General features: G+C 38.6%; 1 protein-coding gene across 4 annotated transcripts in view; it reads left to right on the forward strand.

Moving 5' to 3' along the window:
* CPED1 (cadherin like and PC-esterase domain containing 1) overlaps positions 1-20,151 on the forward strand; it is a 296,506-nt gene that overhangs the window by 251,550 nt on the left and 24,805 nt on the right. For 3 of the 4 annotated variants that reach the window (XM_053669962.1, XM_053669963.1, XM_053669964.1), the window contains 3 exons: positions 4,685-4,821; positions 13,683-13,808; positions 19,769-19,989. In XM_053669962.1, coding sequence (XP_053525937.1) covers positions 4,685-4,821; positions 13,683-13,808; positions 19,769-19,989 — 484 coding nt within the window. The remainder of the gene's footprint in view (positions 1-4,684; positions 4,822-13,682; positions 13,809-19,768; positions 19,990-20,151) is intronic. The other variant, XM_037139671.2, reaches the window with a different exon arrangement.

Below are 20,151 nucleotides of genomic sequence, written 5' to 3' on the forward strand. Positions count from 1 at the left end.
TCATCTTGGGGGAAAAATAATCATTCATAGCGAGATCATGTAAACAGGGAGGGTGGGGCATGGGCGTCACTCTGTTTTTGGTCAAAAACTGCTGAACACTCAGTACAGTGTGGGTAGATGCATTTGGAAATCACCCATGCTGAAATGGACAAACACATTGAAAGAGTCTTTAAAACAAATTCACTGTAACTGAACATAACCTCTCACAACACCAGCTGGTACACTGGTACACTGGTACACTGGTACAGATGGATTCCTAGAACACTCACCTAGCAGGTGAAGCCTGTACTACAAGGGGCCTGCCTTCCAGAAGATAATTCCAGGTGTCCTCCCTTGTATTTTTCTTATAAAGAAAAGATTAAGTGATCTGTACAAGTTAAAAAGTAGTCCTCAACCTTGGCTGCATATGTAATTAACTGAAAACCACTTCAACAATACTGCCTAAGCCCCATACCAAGAGCTCTGATTTAATCGGTCCGACAGACAGTCTGGGCATGGGGATTCTAAAGCTTTCCAGGTGACCCTAATGAGCAGTGTTGAGATCCACAGAACTAACTGGAGGCAGAGCCCAGGTGTGTGTCTCCAAAGCCCAGGCTCTTTTAGTGACACACAGATATTTTTACTCAATTATGCATTACTTATTATTATGCTATAGTTATTTTACATGTGTAAACTATAATCCTGGAATCTGATTATAAGTTTTTGAGGTTTAACATAGTTAGGAGGTTTAAATAAATTGATTTACTAAAAGTGCTCAGACTATCGCTAGCACCTGGCAGGTGCTATGAAAGTGTTAATTTTTTAAAAATTGTTGTGATATTTTAACACCAATAGCATCTAACAAGGTAGCCATCTCAATAAAGTACTAAATTAAAATCCTGCTAGAGAGTACTATTTCCTTTTATCTCCCCCAGTTTCTCTCTCACCACACCTACACTTCTTCCTCTTTCTATGATCATTTAGTAAGCAATAAACTAGATCTACTTTCAATTTTGTTATCCATGACTATTTCCACACACACATTCACATACACAATTCTGACACCCCTGAGGTCATGAAATGCAAACTGCACCATATTCATCCCCTGAAAGGAGAAATTATTTCTGCTCAAATTAATGTAACGCCAGATACTTCTGTTAGCAGAACCACAAATCAAAGCCAGAATGGTTAAAGTTGTTTGAGGTTTTTTTTTCTAACTCAAAAAGTAGCTGGGGACAGTGACCAGAGGGGAGAGGGGAGGGAATTTCAGGGGAAAAGGGGGAGGATTTACAGAAACTAGTATAAAGGACACATGGACAACAACTAAGGGGGGTGGAAATGGGAGGGAGGTGGGGAGCACTGGGGGAGGTGGGCTGGGATGGGAGTAAAAAACAGAAAACTGTACTTGAACAATAATTAAATAAATTTTAAAAAACAGATACGTAAAGCGTCCAGTGTGGTACCTCGTACACAGTAGGCATTTTAAGAAACCAGCCTTCCCATCTCCATTCAATGCAATCACTCCAGTCCAGCTCTCTCTGTGCTCAATGAGCTCAGGGACATAAAGAGCATAACTCTATGGGTTCTTTTTTTTGAAAATTAAAGGGAATCACTGACCTAAAACCAACCAGGATATATAACACTTAAAAATTAAACTAGTCAGGGACTTCCACGAATATGGAGGCATAGGTGGAGATGCTGTGCCTTCTCACACAACCAAGTTTAGAGACAACAAAGTTTTAGCAACAGAAAACACAGCCAGAACAGAGGAAATTGAACTTTTTGGAAGTCTGATAACAACGAATTCTTCAGCCTGACCGGTAAGGGGGGGCGAAGCCAGCAGCTGGCAGAGCGGGATTGCACAGGAAAACTCAGTCAGACAGACTCAGGCGCGCAGATCCCAGGCGTGGGGTTGCAATGGGCGGACCCAGTGAGTGACGGGTGGACCCAGCAAGGGCACAGGGCAGCAGGCTGACTGCGGTCACACATTTGCCCACAGATAGACCTAGGAAGGAGTGAGCAGTGAGATGGACCGAGCAGGCCCCAGCAGCTAGAAGCAGCAGAGTGGGCCGCTATTGCCCCGCTCTGACCCCGCCCCCACATACAGCTTCACAACCCAGCGACCTGGGCGGCCCTGCCCTGGTGAACACCTAAGGCTATGCTCCTCATACTTATTGGGTACAAACAGACCAAAACATGGCCCAAGAAGATCTCAAAGCCCCAGAGCCCATAACTCTAAGCGATGAAGAAATAGCAAAACTTTCAGATGCATAGTTCAAAACACTGGTCATCAGGATGCTCACAGAACTGGTTGATTTTAGTCACAAATTAGAAGACCATATGAAGGCTAAACTAATTGAAATGAAGAGAATTGCATAGGAAACCAATAGTGATGGAAAGGAAACTGGGACTCAAATCAAGGGAGTGGACCAGAAGGAAGAAAAAATGACCAAACAGAAAAATATGAAGAAACAAGAATTTAAAAAATGAGAAGAGACTTAGGAACCTCCAGGACATCTTTAAATGCTCCAACATCCGAATTATAGGGGTACCAGAAGGGGGAAAGAAACAGCCACCAGTGGAAAACTTATTTGAACAAATAACAAAGGAGAATTTCCCCAATTTGGCAAAGGAAATAGACTTCCAGGAAATCCAGGAAGCTCAGAGAGTCCCAAAGAAGTTGGACCCAAGAAGAAACGCACTAAGGCACATCATCATTACATTAGCCAAGATGAAAATGAAGGAGAGAATCCTAGAAGCAGAAACAGATAAGGGGACAGTCACCTACAAAGGAGTTCCCATCAGACTGTCAGCTGATTTCTCAAAAGAGACCTTAAAGGCAAGAAGGGGCTGGAAAGAGGTATTCCAAGTCATGAAATCCAAAGACCTACAACCAAGATTACTCTATCCAGCAAAACTTTCATTTAGAATGGAAGGACAGATAAAGTGCTTCTCAGATAAGATCAAATTCAAGGAGTTCATCATCACCAGGCCCTTATTATATGAAATGTTAAAGGGACTTATCTAAGAAAAAGAAGATAAAAAATATGAACAGTGAAAGGACAGCAAACTCACAGTTATTAAGAACCACACCTAAAACAAAAGCAAACGAAGAGTACAGCTGGATCAGGAGCGGAAACATGGAAATGAAGATCTCATGGAGGGTTAGCAACAGGGGAGTGGGAGGAGGAGAAGGGGGGAGAAGGTACAGAAAATAAGTAGCATAGACTGTAGGTAGCAAATATACAGTGGGGAGGGCAAGAATAGTAGGGGAAATATAGAATCTAAAGAACTTGAGACACATGGTCATAAACTAAAGGGGGGAATAGTGGGGGAGGGGGTATGCAGGGTGGAGGGGAATGAAGGGGGGGAATTGAACAACTGTAATGGAATAATCAATAAAATCAAATAAAATTAAAAAAATTAAACTAGCCAAAGAACACGTATCAATGACTCATGTATACTGACAATGAGAACGGACTGACTGTGGGTGAGACGAGTGGGCTGGATGGAGGGGGGACAAAGGGGGAAAAAAATTGGGACAACTGTAATAGAATAAACAATTTTTAAAAAGTGTAAGTGGGTATCAGTCTTGAAACAAGTGATGTTGGCCCTTGAAATTAGATGAAATAAAATTCAGTTTACAGACAAAAAAAGTAGCTGGGAATATTCAGTTCCTCAATATTTTAAAGAGAAACACTTAGTGATAACATAAGCAAGACCTTTAGGATAGAGCAGCTTACTGTTGTAAATATCAGGGTATTCTTCACAAAGAAGATAAATGACCACTTTGTGTTTAATGTGCTAGTCCACATTCCATTTCTGAAAAGATAAACAAAGAAAAATCAAAAATTATTTCTAGTTTTTTAAAAGTAAATTATAATGTATCTATTCACACTGAAAGCTGAAGTGTTTTGGATGCATATTATTTTATCAATAAACTAGAAAAGAGCTTTACTACATTGTGAATATTCATTTACTTCATAAACATTTTTTAAAGGTTGTGAACTAATTTGTGCCCAAAGTCTGCTAGCAACAAAGGCAAGTATGGTATTGTAACTGTGCTCGAGACATTAACTACATTATCCCGTTCAATCCTCACACCAGCCGTGTGAGAACAGTGCATACTTCATCTAACAGCTGAAGAAACAAAGGCAACAGAGCTGGAAGGAGGTGAAGAGATTCACATCAAAAGGCCATCAATCAAATTAGGGAACTAGCCTTAAAATAATAAATTATCGGAATGTTAAAGTAATATTCTTATTGGATTGCTAACATAAATGTGAGTTAAACTAGTAAATACTTGTGGCTGAATACCTCAATATTAGTGGCTCTCTGCTTACTTTGGTTCTATTAGGGCCCTAATGTACTATTTAAATATATAATTGTTTTTTAAAATTATTTTTAAATATACTTTTTAGTTGAGTAGTACCTGAACACTTAAGTTTTTATAAGTAAGTGGTTTCACGGGACACAACTCATGCCTGATTCTGGCATGAACTGTTATTTCAGAACATTATCATGCAGTACGATTCTGTTTGGTTAGAAGGAGGCCATGCACTATTCCACTGAATTTGTATGGCAAGAATGGTCTTCCCACTGCAACTTCTGGGATGATGTGCCACAGGTGAATTTTAAGGTTACTTGAAAACTATACTTTCATCAGTAGAAACTGAACCAAAGGAGGTTTTGCTGTCTATTCCAGGCCAATGGATCGTGCCTTGCCTTAGTTGTTCAGACAACAGAACCTGTGACTGGAGAGAAATAACCTGGCAGCCCCACAACTGCCAGTATGGTGTCCTAACTAAGTCTCAGCTGCAGCAGTGCCTGGGAGGAAGGAAGGTAGGTTCCAGATCCAGCGGGGGAAGCCTTTCATTTCCACCACCTGCAGCACCAAAGGCCACACAGTCATATCTGCTAAACCTATTCCTTCTCTCTCACTCTGTAGAGGATAACTAACAATATAAATGTTATCAGAGAAGAGCCTTAACAATTCTTGCTCAAAAAACACTCAGTTATTTCCAAATAAGTCTCCTTGACAGATGGAGGATATTAAAGTCATGTCCTGTGCTGATCCAATTCTATGCTGGTTTTCTCTGCACAAATGGCTAAGAGCCTGCCATGTCCACTGACAGTTGGCAGTTATGAGCACCTGGCCTTGTCAAGTGTAGCTCTAGCAAGGCACAGCAGTCAAAACAGACATCTGCAGCTTGCCTGAGCTGCGAAATGTTCCTGCATGTAAGACTCACTTTTGCTGGAGCTGAGAGAGTGCATGGTGCTGTCTTGACACACTAACCTTCCTGATTTCTTTCACATTCCCAAGCAGGTCTCGCATGGACCTCCTTAGGATGCTTTTCCTTTAGCGTGGCTCTAAGCTGATTTCCTGGACATTCAGTGTCTTCTTGCTAGGCGCACTCTGACTAGGTAGATTCCAGCAGAGCTCTCGGACGTGCAAACCGTGCACATAGACTGACGTGCTTGGTTACCATGAAGTAAGTAAGCCTTACCCAGATTTTCAAAGCACTTTTTATTCAATGGGAAGTTCCTTAAAAATTGTTTGTAAGCGCTCATACACAGGCAAGATTGAATTCAAAAACTGATTTATTTTTAAAAAGCTCTATTAAATGCATAAAAAAGGGACACTGGACTGAACGCATGCTAGTTTTTTAGAGTATGCTGCTGCTCATATTTTCTCCTAGCAAAGAATTTCAGAAGAATGATGGGGTGAAGGGTGGGGCACAGGTAGGATGTCTTATTCAAGGTGATTGCAATGTGAATACCCCTATTTTTGTGGCTGAGACTATCTCTAAAAATAAGGTAGCAGTATTAGTTACTTTTTAAAAAGGAAGGAAAGAAAAGCATTTAGAAATTTATTAACTGTCAGTTAATGTTATTACTAACTGCCAGTTAATATTATTATTAACTAAGCATTGGCTCTGTACAGAAACTTTGCTGCCTTCTTACACCTTACATCCAACCAGACTTTTAGTTTCATGAGGGCAGGAAATATGTGTGTGAATCATTGCCATAATCTCACTATTAGCATAATTTTTGATACCTAATAGTTGCTTAATAAATATTTGAGTAAACACATAAGTTAATGTGTTTTTATTTCTAATCATAGTTCTGTGAGGTAGGTGTTATATCTGTTGTTTTCCACCTAAGAAAATTGAAGCTCAGAAAGATGGAGTAATTCATCCGTGATCACACATGTCTGTAAGTGGCTACTGCGCAGGCATTTTTAACCACCAACTTGGACAATCCAACCTTTGTAGCTTAGAAATGCAGGACTGGAAGCAATGAAAACAGTTGTTGCCATAATAATCAGACTTCTCTAAACCCTTCAGAATACCATTCCAACCTCAGAATTTACAGGGTTCAGGAAAATTCCAAGCTGTCACATGTGTTAACCCAAAAGGCAGTAGATGTTAATTTAAGTCCATCACTGAATTCCCTGGCTTTAGACATGACATACATTTATTTCTTTCTCAGACTCATTTTCTTCATCTGTAAGATAATAAGTCTACATGGTCTAATCCTATACTGTAGATTAATCAACCTTGTAGGAAGCTAAAAGCCTTCTTTCCTGTCTATCTGAAGATACCATAGACTTGGTAGCTTAAAGAGATATTTATTTTTCACATTTCTGGAAATGTGAAGGCTGAGAAGTCCAAGATCTGGGTGCTTTTTCCTGTGTCCTCAACAAGGCAGAGATGGAGAGCTTCAGCCTCCTCTTCCTGTGAGAATTAGCCTCCACACTTGCAACCTCATCTACGCCTACACCTCCAAACACCATCACACAGCAATTAGGGTTACAGCATATGCATTTTGGGGGGACACAAACATGAAGCCCCTAATATTGTCTTTGCTAATTTCAGGCTAATTATTAGCATCTCTTCAAAGTAATGGTAAGATAAAGGGAAGAACACTTTTTCCTACTTGCTAGACAGAGTCAAAAAATAAAGGCAATCAGGTGATCCTGGAAGAGGCTGGCTAGCTGACTTCTCAGCAGAGAGGACTTTTCTTTGTGATCTTCCTGGTACAGAGCTGTCCCTGAGTCCTGCACACTCAGAAACTTAAACTTGCCAGCAGGATGGCTGTGATCCTACAGCGACTGTTTTGTTTACCAGGATGCTAATTTATTCTCTGCAGAACAGGAAGGCATTGCATGTTTTAAGCAGAAGAGCTGCAACACCAGAATCATAAAGCTCATCCTGCAGGAGAATGGAGACTGCCTGGGGGAAGGAGAAAATGGGTGCTGGGGGGTGGAGGCTGTTTAATGGAAAAATTCAGTCATGTAACACTGAGGATGCAAAAAAAGTATAGAGTATGTATAGAATAACCCCATCGGTGGAAAAACTAATGCACACACGCTCACACACACAGAATATTTCTGGAAGTAGCAAACAGTTCTGAGTGATTACATAAGTGGAAAGGGGTGGAAGAGGGGTGAGGTGGTGACAGGACCGGCTACACATTTTTCGAGGCTCAGTGCAAAACGAAAACGCAGGACTCCGCATTCCAAATTATTAAGAATTTCAAGAAGTCAACAGCAGCACGATGAACCAAGCACAAGACCCATGAAACTGCCCAGGCTGCAGATGGCCATGGAGCCAGATCTACAGTAAAGTAGGGCTGGTAAAGGTGAAGAGATCTGTTTAACCATCCACATTATTTCCATTTTACACTGTGGGAACATTTGTAAATCTAAAAATCTATGTTTTAAAATATTGTATACTCCAAACTAGGGCAGAGCAGTGGGAGTGCAAAGGCAGAAGAGCCTGAGAAAGATCATTTATATTTGAAATAACAAGGCCTTGTAATATACAGGTGGGTACATATGCTCATACACCCCACAGACAGATAATTGTGTAAACATTTACCTATGAGGTACTCATAGGTAGTACTCATACCTATGAGGTACTTACTCTTTAAAAACCTCCATTAATGATTAGGAGTAGGTTAGCAAAAGGTTTTCCCGCACCTCTATATTTCACTTTCCATGAGAATAATATAAATATGCAAAATGATCCTGAAACTCTTATCTTTCAGCACTGGGACAACTAAGTTTTCATCCTACTCAGAATTTTCTAAAACGTCATTCTATTTCAAAGACAAATGAATATTAAAGCATAACAATTACAAAAATAGAAAAACAAGAAACAAATATTTTAGATTTAAGCATATTATATACTGATTCGGTGGGGACAGGGGACTCTTTCAACTATGTCAAACATTCCAGAAAAGAAACATAATCTTTAAGCAACATTCTACAGAAAGTCATGTGAGGATGGCAAGGCCAGGAGTAGTAGTAACATCCTCATATTGCTACAGTTCTTATCCCACCAGATGAAATGATTTCTTTTTTTTTTTTTTAATTTTATTTAGTTATTTTTCAAGTACAGTTTTTTGTCTATTTTAGCGAATCCATTAGAGCAACTCTACTGCGCTATGTCAGAAACCATGTGATATCAGTTGTCCCTAACGTATTACCACAGAGGAGAATCCAGATGATCACTTATTAAGTTCAGAATAATTTTATATGTTCCGTGATGTCATGTTGCTCATTCATTGAACTTCTGTGGAGCAAAACGTGTGTTCTAAGTGCATACATCGTATTCCTTCAAGGTGCTGAGTTTCTAAGAGAGGACAAATGAGAGAAGTGTGATCATTACTGCAGTCTGGTGATTGCAGACAAGGGAGCAGCACAGAGGCTGGTGCCTGACCCAGGCTCACAGGTTCTGGAAAAGATGCTGAAAGTGATAGTTACAATCTACCAATCACATTATTTTGAAATAGTTTAATTAAACTAAAAAAAGTTGGAATCTTTATTTTTCCCCCAAAGAATCTGCGGTGACAGCTATCACTCAAGCCTAGTGCTTTCTTTCTTTCTTTTTGAGGAACATTATTCCTTTTTTTTTGTATTTTAGAGAGAGGGGAAGAGAGGGAGAAAGAAAGGGAGAGAAGCATCAATGTGTGGTTACTTCTTGTGTGCCCCCCGCTGGGGACCTGGCCTGCAATCTGGGCATGTGCCCTGACAGGGAATTGAACTGGTGACCCTTTGGTTCACAGGCTGACACTCAGTCCATGGAATCATACCAGCCAGGGGCCCTACTGCTTTCTTGGGTTGCCCTCTTATTGGAGGGAAGAGAGGGTAGAGGGAATAGAGGGTGGTCAGGAATCAAGCAGGTGAGGAGTTTACCAGAGATGATTCCGAGTTTCTCATTTTTTAATAAACTCCAATTTATGCTTTTGGATTATGTAAAAGTGGGGACATACCTAAACATGCATATTCTAATGGTGCATTAGCCTAACATGAAGACTTTCAATCAATATGTGAATCTGAGATTTTTACAACGAGAATCCAAAGGTTTCACTGTTACCAGGAATACGTAGTATGAATATATTATGCTACAAAAAACAAAACACAGAACTTTATTTTATATTCTAACCAAGGCAAACTTCAGCTTTGGGGGGTATGTTGAACTGAGTTATCTGTCTCCAAAGAATCAGATTAAAAAGCAACAGGATTTGACTGGGAAGGAGAGAATTATTAGAAATGACTACTTGAAAATTCAGATAGTCTTATGCTTTTTTTAGAATTTCCAAGCAGTCATTTTTTCTATTGAATTTCCTTATGTTCTTATTTTGACCTTTTGTAACTTTTTACTATTGTTTCACATTTATGAATGCAAGAATATACTTGGAAATATTGGGTGGACGGAAAAGTCTATATGGTTTTTTTTCTGTAAAATAAAAAGACACATTTTTCATTTTTACCAGTAAGTTTATTGATTTGGGTATTTTGAGTATATCAGTTATCTCCCACATGGTATAATGTGTATTATGCTCAATTAATGTTTCAATTTGATCACTATCAGCTTTAATCGGTCCACTTGACTGTGGAGCATCATCCAGCGAGAACTCTCCAGTATAAAAATTTGCAAACTACTTTCAACATGTTTGATCAGTCACAGCACCTTCTCCATACACTGCACAAATTTTTTTGCATTTAAGTTGCATTTTTACCATTCTTGAAATAACAAAGCATAATATGCCAAAAATGTTGTACATTTGCTTCCATCTTCAATATTAAAATGGTATGTAAAAATTCATCAATTTTCATATTTTTAAAAAATGCACACTGATATGACAGCTGTCACAATACCACCTAACCAAATTGTTTCTAATGAAGTTAAAGACAATTGAGCACTGCTAGAGACACCTTACAGAAAAACAAACAAACTTTTTGGCTAACCTATCAATGCCCAACCTATGGGAAAAGAGCAAGACACATATCAGCTGAGATTTTTAAAAAACGTTCAAGTTTCTGGTAACTTTGACCAGGAACCCCAGTGGTACTTGAGCAGGACCGTACTTTCTGTACTTTGGCTGCTTGCCTTCACTTCAACAAGGTGAGCAGGGGATTGGTCTTTGGAAGGAAGAAGGAACAGTTTCTCCTGGACACGTTCATATCCTGTTTCTATGGCATACTTGTTTGCGTAAGGAGAGCGGGTCAATGTGAGGCTCCTTTTAAACTCTACATTTATCCAAATATGAGTTATTTTATTTTTAGGTTTTTGCATATATGAATAGGTTTTGTGATGTATAATCATGTTGAATCAAAGCAAAATCAATTGCAAAATACAAGCTATGTTTTCAATTATACTCTCACACATCTCTCTCTACATAGATATAAACCTTTTACTTAATAAACTCTGAATGGAACATTTACAAAAATTTATCAGAGCATAACTCTGTAATCACAGTGTAAAATATATAGGAAATAATTTACAAATATGATCGTGACATTTGCAACTGAAAAAACTCAGGAGCCTTAACAAACTGAAGTTAAAAAGCCCTTATTTTGTATGTCAGCTGAAAACATAGTTCAGAATTCAAGCCATTAATTATCTGGGAGAAGAATACAGGTAAGAAAAGGAAATAGAAAAAGGCAGTATTTGCTAAAAGTACTTAAATTCAGCTGTTAAAACAGGAAATGTAGGTTGAATTTTAAAGTAATGTTTGCAAGTTAAGTAGTGTCTTGGACTTAAAGGTGTTTAAATATTTGAAGTGGGGTTAATTTACAGTAATATGTTCTGACTAATACGTAAGTTCCATTATAGTCACAAAAATAAATCATTGTTGCTTGTCAATTTCAATAAAAAGAAGAAGGAAAGGAGGGCCTGTCTCTCTCACCAGTGAAAGATGACCTGTATTCAATGTCCACAATCCAAATGGAATGGCAATGGAGATGAGTAAATCTGTTCCGAGCAGCTAGATGTCTAGGTGATCTTGTTTAGTTGTTTGTTTTCACTTTGTTTTTTTGCCAGATTTCATGTTTGAAAGTGATTTGCCTAAATGTCAATTTACATTTGTTCTTGATCCCAAAGAACAATTTGGTTGGTCATCTATAACCAATTTAACCAAAATGCATCATTAGAAAACATGCCTTGTAATCATATTACATTCCACGGCGTAAGCTAGATTTTCATCATGCCCTAAATAAACTTAGCCATCTAATCAGTTTCAGATTCGTATAGAGCTAAATCACCTCTTTCCTCAGTTAGAAATGGGTATGTTTTTTATAAGAAAAATGCTGTTCAATCATGGGCCTGTCAGAATCAATCACTGTGAGCTTTCTAAATATATGGACTGTATTTGGCCCCGGATTACAGTTAGTGAATTAAACGCCTATTCACCTCACTTTCATTCCCTTCATTTTAAGTTGTGAGAGCTCTCCAATAAGTAGGTACTGCCCAGATTAATGGAAAAGTAGCTCCTATTGCAGTCCTATGTAACTTTCCCTCCTGGAAGTTTCCAGTGAATTCCAGGGCTGATCCCTGTTGGTATGTAGTGCACTTTATGGGATCCAAAAAATATCCCCACTTCTGTGAATGTTGAAGATAGAATCTGTGCAGGAGAAAATGGAGGAAGAAGAAAAAGATTTTTTGATGGTTTTTTCCCTCCTCTCTATTGATTCTACATATACTCAATTCTTTCCCAGCCTCAACAGATCAAAAGAATCTATGCTAACAAGCTTCAGACAATTTACTACCTTTATTGACTCAACCCAGACAGCCACCAATAATTTTCTTTTCATTTCTTTATAATTTAATTTGCTAAGTTACTTCTGGTGATTCTGGAAAAAAGCAGGTAGTGGAATGAAATATTTGTATCATCATTGTTTTATATCATCATTTGTTCATTCATGATGAAATAAAATAGAATAAAAACTTTATTTTATATTTACATATTTTAAAGATTTTATTTATTTATCTTTAGAGGGGAAGGGAAGGAGAGAGGGAGAGAAACATCAATGTATGGTTGCCTTTCATGCATCCCCTGCTGGGAACTGGCCTGCAGGGAACTGGCCTGCAACCCCAGTATGTGCCTTGACTGGGAATCGAACCGCGATTGTCTGGTTCACAGGCCTGTGCGCAATCCACTGAGCTACACCAGCCAGGGCTATATTTACATTAAAAGGCCCCTAAATCTTGGTTATATTTTCAGTAATAAATGATACTTCTTGCTATTACTTATCCCAGGACCCCTTTTTCTCTACAAATAGAAGTTCTTTTATGCATCATGTGGATTATAAATTGGCCTTTTATATACTTCACACTTCTGCTAATTTACAGGTGGAAAGTCTGATTTTAGAGTTTAGTTTTTCTTCAGGAAAACTTAGTATGTAGGAGAATGCGGTAAAGACTAGCTAAGGATTCATCAAACTCATTTTCTCTTCTTCCTGGAACGTAGCTTGACTGCATGTCTCAGCCTCCCATGGAATTTGTTGTGAGGCTGTACGACTGAGTTCTAACAAATGGTGGGGAGCAGCAGTGACGTGCCCCACTCCCAGGCAGGGCCCGTGGAAAACCGGGCAGCTCTTTACTCCTTTCCCCAATCGGGTATCAATGCCCACAGAGTTCTTGGAAACCATAATCAAAGAAGATGCAGTCCAATCATCCTCAGGCGCTGAATGAACTCCCTGCCCCCACCCCACACATGCACCTGCCTAGGACACCTGGACTGTTTTCCTAGGGAAAAATAAACCTGAATTTTGTTTAAGCCATTGTACTTTTAGGGGTTCAATTTGTTATAACACTTAATATAGCCCATCGAAGTATAAGAACTTTAACTTAGAAATGAAAATAAAGATAATTAAAGAATTTTATGTTTTTAGATAAGACTATTTGAAAATAAGCTTCAAGCTTTACTAGATCGTAGGAACACAATGTGCTTCTAGGTCCTGTGGTCCATGAAGGTGTGTGAAAAAGGCAGAGAAACTACCTGCCTTTATATACTTTTTGATACACACTGCATGATGAGTTTCAGGAATGAAACAGATACAAACCTTTCCTAAACACAGCCTGTCTCCAGCGGATGAGTTGAGATCCAGGCTTTCATGACACACCCTAGCACAGGTGTTTCTGCTCCACTCCAGAGCCCACCCTGAGGGAGACAGGCTCCCTTCACTGCACTGCAGAACCAAAAAAGAGGTGCTACACAGAAAAATGCAATTCAGTCTTTGGAATAAAGTTGCTCTTGGAATCCTGAATATGATTAACATTATTCCTGTGATCAGTTTATTGAACCAAGGCTTGATGCCAACTCTTTTCAGCCATCTTCTACATAAGTAGAAATAAAGTTTATTCAAGTTCATTAGTACTAATTTTTTAAGATTGTATTTATTTATTTTTTAGAGAGAGAGGAAAGGAGGGAGAAAGAGAGGGAGAGAAACATCAATGTGTGGTTGCCTCTCTCACGCCCCCTACTACCCAAGCATTTGTCCTGACTGGGAATTAAACCAGCCACCCTTTGGTTTGCAGGTTGGTATTCAATCCACTGAGTTACACCAGCCAGGGCTAATATTAAATTTTTATATGAGTTTTCAAAATACTTTTTCAGCAAAACAGATTTATTATTATTGATGCTGCTGTTGCTACTTTTTATTATTAACATAAAGGTCAATATATGTTCATTTTAGAAAATACAAATGAACAAAAAGAATAAACTGTCATCTTCTAAACATCATGATTGTCAGGTATCTTATATAGCAGTTCAAACTCCAAGCGTCAGCATGCCTTCGAGTAAGGCAGGAGCTACACTGCCTTTAGGCTCAGAAGTCACACAGCATCACCTGTAGCAGGTTCTGATCAGTGAAGCAGTCACAGCCCACTGGGGTTCAAGGAGAGGGGATGTAGAACCTACCTTTCAATGGCAAAAGTGTCAAATAATTATGGGACCATGCTTTAAAAACCACTGCAGCTTTATTAGTATCTTGGTTGCAAGTAACAGAAGACTGAAATAGGATGAGCTAAAATAGTAAGGACATTTGTTTTGCAGCATAACCAGAGGTAGAGATGTCCCAGGCTAGTTGTTACTCAGTTGTTCAGAGCCTCTGTGCCTTCCATCTTTCTGTTCTACTACACTCACTGTATCAGCAGTATTTAGCCTCACGGGCACACTGAGCTGCATGCAGCAGCTCCAGTGTCCCAAGGAATTAGATCTCACATCTGATGAAGAAGATGGACATTGACTAAGGTCGATCAGTCTTTCTTAGGAAGGCAAACCTTTCCTTCAAGTCCCCAGAAATCTTCTCACACCTCAATTGCCAAGACCAGACCATGTTATTCCTCCCTTGGCAAAACCTACGGCAAAATGTGCTTGGTACTCTTGTTTTCTAAGGTGAAAGCGAGTGCTGCAGAAAGGAAAAGGGGATGTGAAATCATTGTTGGTAGGGCAGTCCTTTCACACTTCCTCTCATGGTCCAGGTATAAAAGATGATTACATTTACATGGCACAGTTGGGTGTACCAGAGGTTGGCTTGGGTGGGTGGGCAGGTATCTTTATGGGGTTTGCTTTAAAAATCTATTCTTTATATTTATAAGAAAATGTTTAAATAGAAAGATGTTAAAAATTGAATTTGTAAAAACATCAAAATAAAACCTTTCAAAAAATTTTAAAGAAAAAACTGTTATGATATCACCACTTTAATCACAACTAAATTTCCAGGACCTACTTTTCTATACACCCCCATACTTTACTTTTAAAAAATGCAATCATTAGTTTTATTCTGACTGTAATCAGCTTTTGATAAAAAGCTACTGTGAAATCTTCCCCATCACAATATATCCCTGTTATAATATCACTGTTAACAGATAAAAAGAATTCAAGTGTATAATTATATGTTAATATAATCAATCTACTAAACATTGCTGCTATTTTGATTTTCTTTTCTTCTTTCCTTTTTTTTAATCCTCACCTGAGGACATACTTAGAGAGGAAGGGAGGGCGAGAGAGAGGGAGAGAATCTTTGCTGTGTGAGAAAGATTGGCCAGTTGCTTCTCTTACACTCCCCAGCAGGGAGGGCACCCCAACCCAGGCACAAGTCCTGACCAGAATTGGACTGTGACCTTTTAGGCTTATGGGACAATGCCCAACCAACTCAGCCACACAACCCCGAACTGATTTATTTTTCTTCTAAAATATATTTTAATAGACTTTCTTCATTGTTTTACTGAATTAAAATTTCCTAAAAACTGCCAATTTATATACACAACAGTAAAGTTTTTATTCATTTATTTGACAAATTGAGAAGCACCATTTTATGCCAGGCCTTATTCTGGACACGGGATTCAATAATTTAAACAAACAAAAGACAAACAAAACTCTCCCTCCTGCAGCTCACACAGTAGTGTATGAGAGGATTCATTTCCCTGAACTAATAATATCACAGGGGCTTGTAAAATTATGGCTATTTTAGTGGGGGAAACTAGTTATTTTAATGTTTTATTGCAAACAGATTACTTTCATAATTGCTTGCTGATTATCTGTATTTCATGATCCCATATTCTTTCTTTGATTGCATATGCTAACCAACACCTGTGCATGTTAACGTAAGGTAATAATTTTCACCAGAAAGGAGAGTTATTTAAAAATTGTATGGATAGTTACAAATATTTGTTATGAAAAGTAAGACATTTTAAAATAGAAGTTGGCCTACAAATTTCCTTTTAAATAATTCATCAAATTGAATGATCTAAAAGATATAAAGATTGAATATGAATCATGTGACTGAAAAGAGCCTCTCTAATTCCTGATATTTTTTAATTGTGTGCATGCACTTAAAAGAGCTGACATTTTGTAGTTAGACACTATTTAGTTCAGAATGCCAACTGACCTCTTACAAAAACTGTGTTACCTACAAAACAAGGCACATTAAATTCATAACCCAGCCTTGGCCGATGTAGCTCAGTTGGTTGGAGAATCGTCCTGTACCAGCTGAAGGGTTGCAGGTTTCGATTACCCCATCAGAGCACATACCTAGGGTTAGGCTTCAATCCTCATTTGGGGTGCATACAATCCCCAGTCTAGGTGCACTGGAGAGGCAACCAGTCTATGTTTCTCTCTATCCTTTGCTCTCTTCCTTCCTCTTTCTCTAAACCAATGGAAAAAAATGCCTTCAAATAAGTATGAAAACAATCACAACTACATTTTCATTTTAGCTATATTTTATCATTTCCACCTTTCATGGATAGAATGGCACTTGGATCAAATAATTCTCTAGAAAGCTGTCTTCCAAGAGTTGTGTGTACTAGACTTGGAAAATACTATCTAGGTATCTGCAGTGTAGAAAAACTTGTTTTGCAAAGGACGATGGTGACACTTCTCCATGCATGTAGCTCTTGTTATTCACCAATCAGCAATGGAGACTTGACAGACTATTCTGAGTGTTGGTTTGCTCGGGGTGACGATATCTCTTCCAGAGCATCAGTTTCTCCATTAACCCTACAAGTCCTGCTGGGGGACTGTAGCAGGGTTGGTAGGGCAAGAAAGAGACTGCTGTGGTTTAGACATTCTTTGCCTACTCTGACGTGTCCCTTAAATGAGCTAATGAATTTGCAGTGCCCAGCAGTGCACTGGAAGGCACACTGGCAGCACTCAAAAACACTGCTTGCCTTTCCTATGTCCTCATGCTAGTTCATGTTCATGGTGTGCTTACTGTGTGCCAGGAATATGATAAACATTTCAAACCTCACCGGAGTCCTCTAAGGTGGTGCTATTATTATTCCCATGTTACACATAAGAGAGTGAACTCTTGCAGAGGTCACATAATTTGCCTCAGATGATCCAGTTAACAAACAACAGTACCTAGAATTCTGAAACAGGACTCTTTTACCACTGAAATGCTCTAGTGGATGCATCTTCAGATAGCCCACTAAAAAAATTAGAAATCTAGATTTTTTTCTCTCTCAGTACCATGGAGCTACTTTGATTTTTTTAAAACCTCTGTATCTCTGTAGCCCACAATACAGACACGTAGTGATCTTACTGGCTACCTGGAGATGCCCTGGGAGAGATTGCATCTTGATACTAAAATTAAAAGGACCTGTGAGGAAAACCCCCGATGCCAATTTAGTTTAAAAGCTGGTTCTCAATGGCCCATTATGTGTATTATGAGCTGAATTATATTCCTTCCCAACCAAATTCATATGCTGAAACCCAAATGCCCAGTACCTTATATTGTGACTTTATTTGTAGAGGGGGCCCTTAGAAAGGTAATTAGGGTAAAATAAGGTTGTATGGATTAGCCCTAATCCAATATGGTTGGTGTCCTTATGAGACAAGAAGATTGTCTCTGTCCCTATGAGACAAGAAGGTATCTCTCATGCCTGTGAGATAAGACACAGACCTGCACAGAACAAACACCAAGTGAAGACACAGGAAGATGACCTTCTATATACCAAGGAGAGAGGACCTCAGAAGAAACCAATCATGCAAATGTCTTGCCTTTGATTTCTAGCTTCCAGAATCATTAGAAAAAAATTTCTGTTTAAGCCACCCAATCTGTGGTACATTTTTATGGCAGCCCAGCAGACTAATACAAAAGGTGTTCAATACTTACTAGTAACTGAAATTAAGAGTTTCCCTGATTATTCAAAGTTCCCTTTTAAAATTCAGAAATGTCAGCCAGAAAAATGAACAGAAATAGTTATAGGTCAAATCCAGTTAGAAGAATCTCATGTGATTTTACAAATTATTTTTTATGCAGGATTTTATTGCCCCAAATGGAAGTCACCTGAGAGGATCAGTGATTGAGGCCTTGATACCTCATGTTGTTCAGTTGACCTTGATGATGCTCATGACATCCATATATGATCTGAAGGCAAATTGCAGGTGCTTCCTGGATTTTTGCACACAACTACTGAAATATAGTTACCATGAAAGAGTAAACCTTTGCAGTTTCTCACTAGATTTGCCATGGACAGGCAAATGCAGCAATGCCTGAGAATTATGGCAAATGACTGCTGTTAAAACCAGAAGTACATGTATGACCAATGGAAACAGAAATATCAACAAAGAGAGAAAAATCTGAAGAACAAAGTAAATGTTTCAAAGACATTAAAAGGAATTGTTTCTAACAAAAGTCTCTTTGACTTTCAATTCAATAAAGATTTTTAAAGTTTATGCATTGTACTATAGGGGAAATTAGAATTTAGACATTAACCCTGACTGTGATCTTGAATACTTCTCAAATAAAATCTGATAGGAAAATAAAAATTGTGATGAAATCAGAGGACAGTGAAGGTCATTCTGTCTAGGGTGCTGGACATCCATGTCTGGAAGCTGTGTGGCCTGTATTCTGGGGGAATTGCAAGAGGAGACACTTTCTAGGCAGGTGGATTGGCACAAGAAAAACAGATGCTGTTGAGTGCAAATCATGCTCAGTGAAAAAGTGGGACTCTGAGTGGAAACTGAGAAAATGAGGTCATTGACCCTGCACTTGAAATTAAAGGACTTGAGTTTGAGTCTTGTATTCCTTATTTAGTATATTTATATCTTCAGTCTCCTGAGCCTCAAATTGCTCATTTGTGAAAGAAAAATAATGACTCAAACCTCATAACTGTGAATATTAAAAATGAGTAGCCTGTATGATATCTCCACCTAGAAAAGCCTGATATGCAATACAAATTCAGCAAATGTTACCTGAACCTAAGGAAGTTAGATTTGATTCTATAGGAAACAGGAGCCAGTAAGATTTTTAAGCATAAAAGTATGATGACCAGAGCTACACATTTGGAAATGTATCCCAGTTATACTGCTATCCCAGTAATGCTGAGTGTAGAATGAAATAGAGGGCAGACATTGTGCAAGAAGGAAGACCTATTAGCAGAGCAGTATTAACAATAAATAGCACAGCTCTGAGGCCTGAAGGGTTGTGCTGGGAGGCAGGGAGTGGAAAGTTTGGGGGGTAGGTATGAGAGACTTTCAGGGTACATGGCACTAGGATATGTACCCTGGGACATACACAGCTGTTCAGAAAACCAGATCTTAGTCCTCTGGCTCTTTTCTCAAGTGATGACATGACCTCTACTGAGCTATGTAACTACTGTGGATTCCAATTTTCTTATCTATACAATGAAAAGAAATAGGAAAATCTCTAAGTATTCCTATAGCACAAAAATACTTCATGCCTATTTGAATCAGTTAAACTTAAGTTGATTAGATGAGAAATTAAAGAGCATAAGGGAGATAGAAAAATTGAAGATGACATGAAGCAAAAAGCTTTAAATATAAGTTGGTATGTCAGTAGATGATAAGATTTCTAGGAATATGAAAGACAGGTTTGGGGAAAATATAATAAATACCACTTCTAACAGTTCGAAGAGCTGTTCAAGTACTTAGTCTTGTGGGTTTATGAACATTCAACAGATCATTTTATATTATCTGCTATACCATGTAAATGTGAGACTTGAAAGCAAATGTTTTTTTCTTTAATTTGTAGATTCTTTTCATTGGAGATTCAACCAACAGAGGAATAATGTACTATCTGATTGAAAGACTGAATGAAACCTTGCAGGAATGGCAGAAGGTGCATGGCACTAAATTCTATCACAATGTCAATGATGGGAAGACTTCGATCAGTTATTCCTACTACCCTCAGTTCTGGATAAGCCCTTCATTGAGACCAACATTTGAAAAAGCACTTGAGTATCTCTTGCAAAGGTACAATGGAACTATTATGAACAGCACAATGCACTGATGTTTTACGAGCAGTCATAATTGCTCACCATATATCAAATGTGCTGAAAAGCTTAAAGCCCAAGTAATATGGCTGAAAATGAGTGGGAAATGGCAAGGAGGTCCTGTAATCAGGATGCCAGATAT

Source organism: Artibeus jamaicensis, unplaced genomic scaffold (genome assembly GCF_021234435.1).
Source record: "Artibeus jamaicensis isolate MK-2021 breed Jamaican fruit bat unplaced genomic scaffold, CSHL_Jam_final contig_540, whole genome shotgun sequence".
NCBI classification, from domain to species: Eukaryota; Metazoa; Chordata; class Mammalia; order Chiroptera; family Phyllostomidae; genus Artibeus; species Artibeus jamaicensis.